General features: G+C 38.7%; 1 protein-coding gene across 1 annotated transcript in view; it reads right to left on the bottom strand.

The window, feature by feature from the left end:
• Window positions 1–40: 40 nt before the first annotated feature.
• Window positions 41–1719, bottom strand: part of HELRODRAFT_189517 (hypothetical protein) — a gene marked incomplete at its 3' end in the record, with an annotated part of 6497 nt that continues 4818 nt past the window's right edge. The window contains exons 4-7 of the mRNA XM_009030669.1: window positions 1144–1327; window positions 871–944; window positions 597–668; window positions 41–232 (exon numbers count right to left, since the gene is read on the bottom strand). Of these exons, the coding sequence (XP_009028917.1) occupies window positions 41–232; window positions 597–668; window positions 871–944; window positions 1144–1327 (522 nt within the window). The remainder of the gene's footprint in view (window positions 233–596; window positions 669–870; window positions 945–1143; window positions 1328–1719) is intronic.

Raw genomic sequence — 1719 nt, 5'->3', positions numbered from 1 at the left:
AAATATTAACAAGGTGAGTCATGAATATTAATGAGTTGTGTTAGCGAAACAAAAAAACCCAGTAAAACAGCAGACGAACAGCGTCAATCTCGTTGAGAGCCTTCCAGTGCTCTACGAAGCCGTCAACTTGCACGGCCGTCTGTATGGTCTGACGCATCATACTCGTCCAGACTCGCAACTTCTTCCTGGAGCCCATCTCCTTGGCTATGAAGTTGCCGAGGTGGTGCGCGAACTGTGCGTGGCATGAGAGGGGAGATGTTTTAGTGGTCTGGAGTTCATCTTCGCTTCACCATAAATCATCATCGTCGTCGTCGTCATCACCGTCATTAATATCATCATCACCATCATCATCATCATCGTCGTAAACATCACCTTTATTGTCATCGCTAACTCACTATCATCGCCACAGTCATCATCATCATTATCACTATAACCACCATCATCATCATTATCACTATAACCACCATCATCATCATTATCATAACTATAATCACCATCATCATCAATATCATAACTATAACCATCATCATTATCATAACTATAACCACCAACATCATCATTATCATAACTATAACCATCATCATCATCTTCATAACCTGATGCCCTTGTTCTGTGAGGTCACAATCGTTACCGATCTGACCGCTTATGTTCATCTCCGCCTCGCCATGCTGTCATTAATATTAATGAAGTAGCCAGTTATGAATATTAATCATGCGATGACGTCATGAAGTCTAATTAGGTAATGACGTCACGAAGTAATTGATGGTCTTATTGATCATTATGCCAATAGCAATTATTAATAAATATATTATTACTATAATCCATAATTAATATTATCATTTGTTAATTATAAGCAGTTATAACAATGACCCTGGTGATGTAGATGGTTCTGGGCAGGACATGAATATTCATAAGATAGTAAACGACTCGACTCTCTATGTGGCCTGTTAGTTAGTAGGTAATAATTAGCATAAATTCTTATAATTAGCAATATGAATTATTAATCACGGAATACAAAGTTTACAACCATCGTAAACATCTGCAACAGCAGCAGCAATACAAAAAACATCACGCACTTTCAAAACACCAAAGGAGATAAGAATAGGAGTAATGACGAAATATGAACTTTGAACTCCACCGAACCTTGAACCCTGTTCGCCAAATACTTTTCGCCCTGGTTGAATATCTTAATGAAGGAGAGATGCCTATCCAGGTTGTCGTCCAGTGGTTCGTACTGGGATTCATAGTGGGATATGCGGCGTTTGAAATCCTCAATAGCCTCCTCTTTGTTCGTGTTTTGGTAATCGGGGCTCGAGACTTTCACCTCCTGGTTGATTGGTTAGTTGGTTGGTTGACTGGTTGGTTGGTTGATTGACTGGTTGGTTGGTTGATTTGTTGGTTAGTTAGTTGATTGATTGGTCGATTTGTTGGTTAGTTGATTGATTTGTTGGTTAGTTGATTGATTTGTTGGTTAGTTGATTGGTTGGTTGGTTGGTTGAATGGATGGATGTTCGATTGGTTGAGTGATTGAATGACTGGTTGGTCGGTTAGTTGATTGATTGGTTGATTGATTGAATGGATGGTCGATTGGTTGTTAGTTGAGTGAGTAATAGATTGATTGGTTAGTTGGCTGGCTGGCTGATTGATTAGTTGAATCTTGATCATAAAATAATCCATTAGATGATTCCACAACTTTATTAACTTACTGAATGATAGAGG

This window comes from Helobdella robusta (assembly GCF_000326865.2).
Source record: "Helobdella robusta unplaced genomic scaffold HELROscaffold_7, whole genome shotgun sequence".
NCBI lineage: Eukaryota > Metazoa > Annelida > Clitellata > Rhynchobdellida > Glossiphoniidae > Helobdella > Helobdella robusta.
Note: the sequence above shows the minus strand (reverse complement) of the source record. Positions and strands in the feature narration are given on the sequence as shown.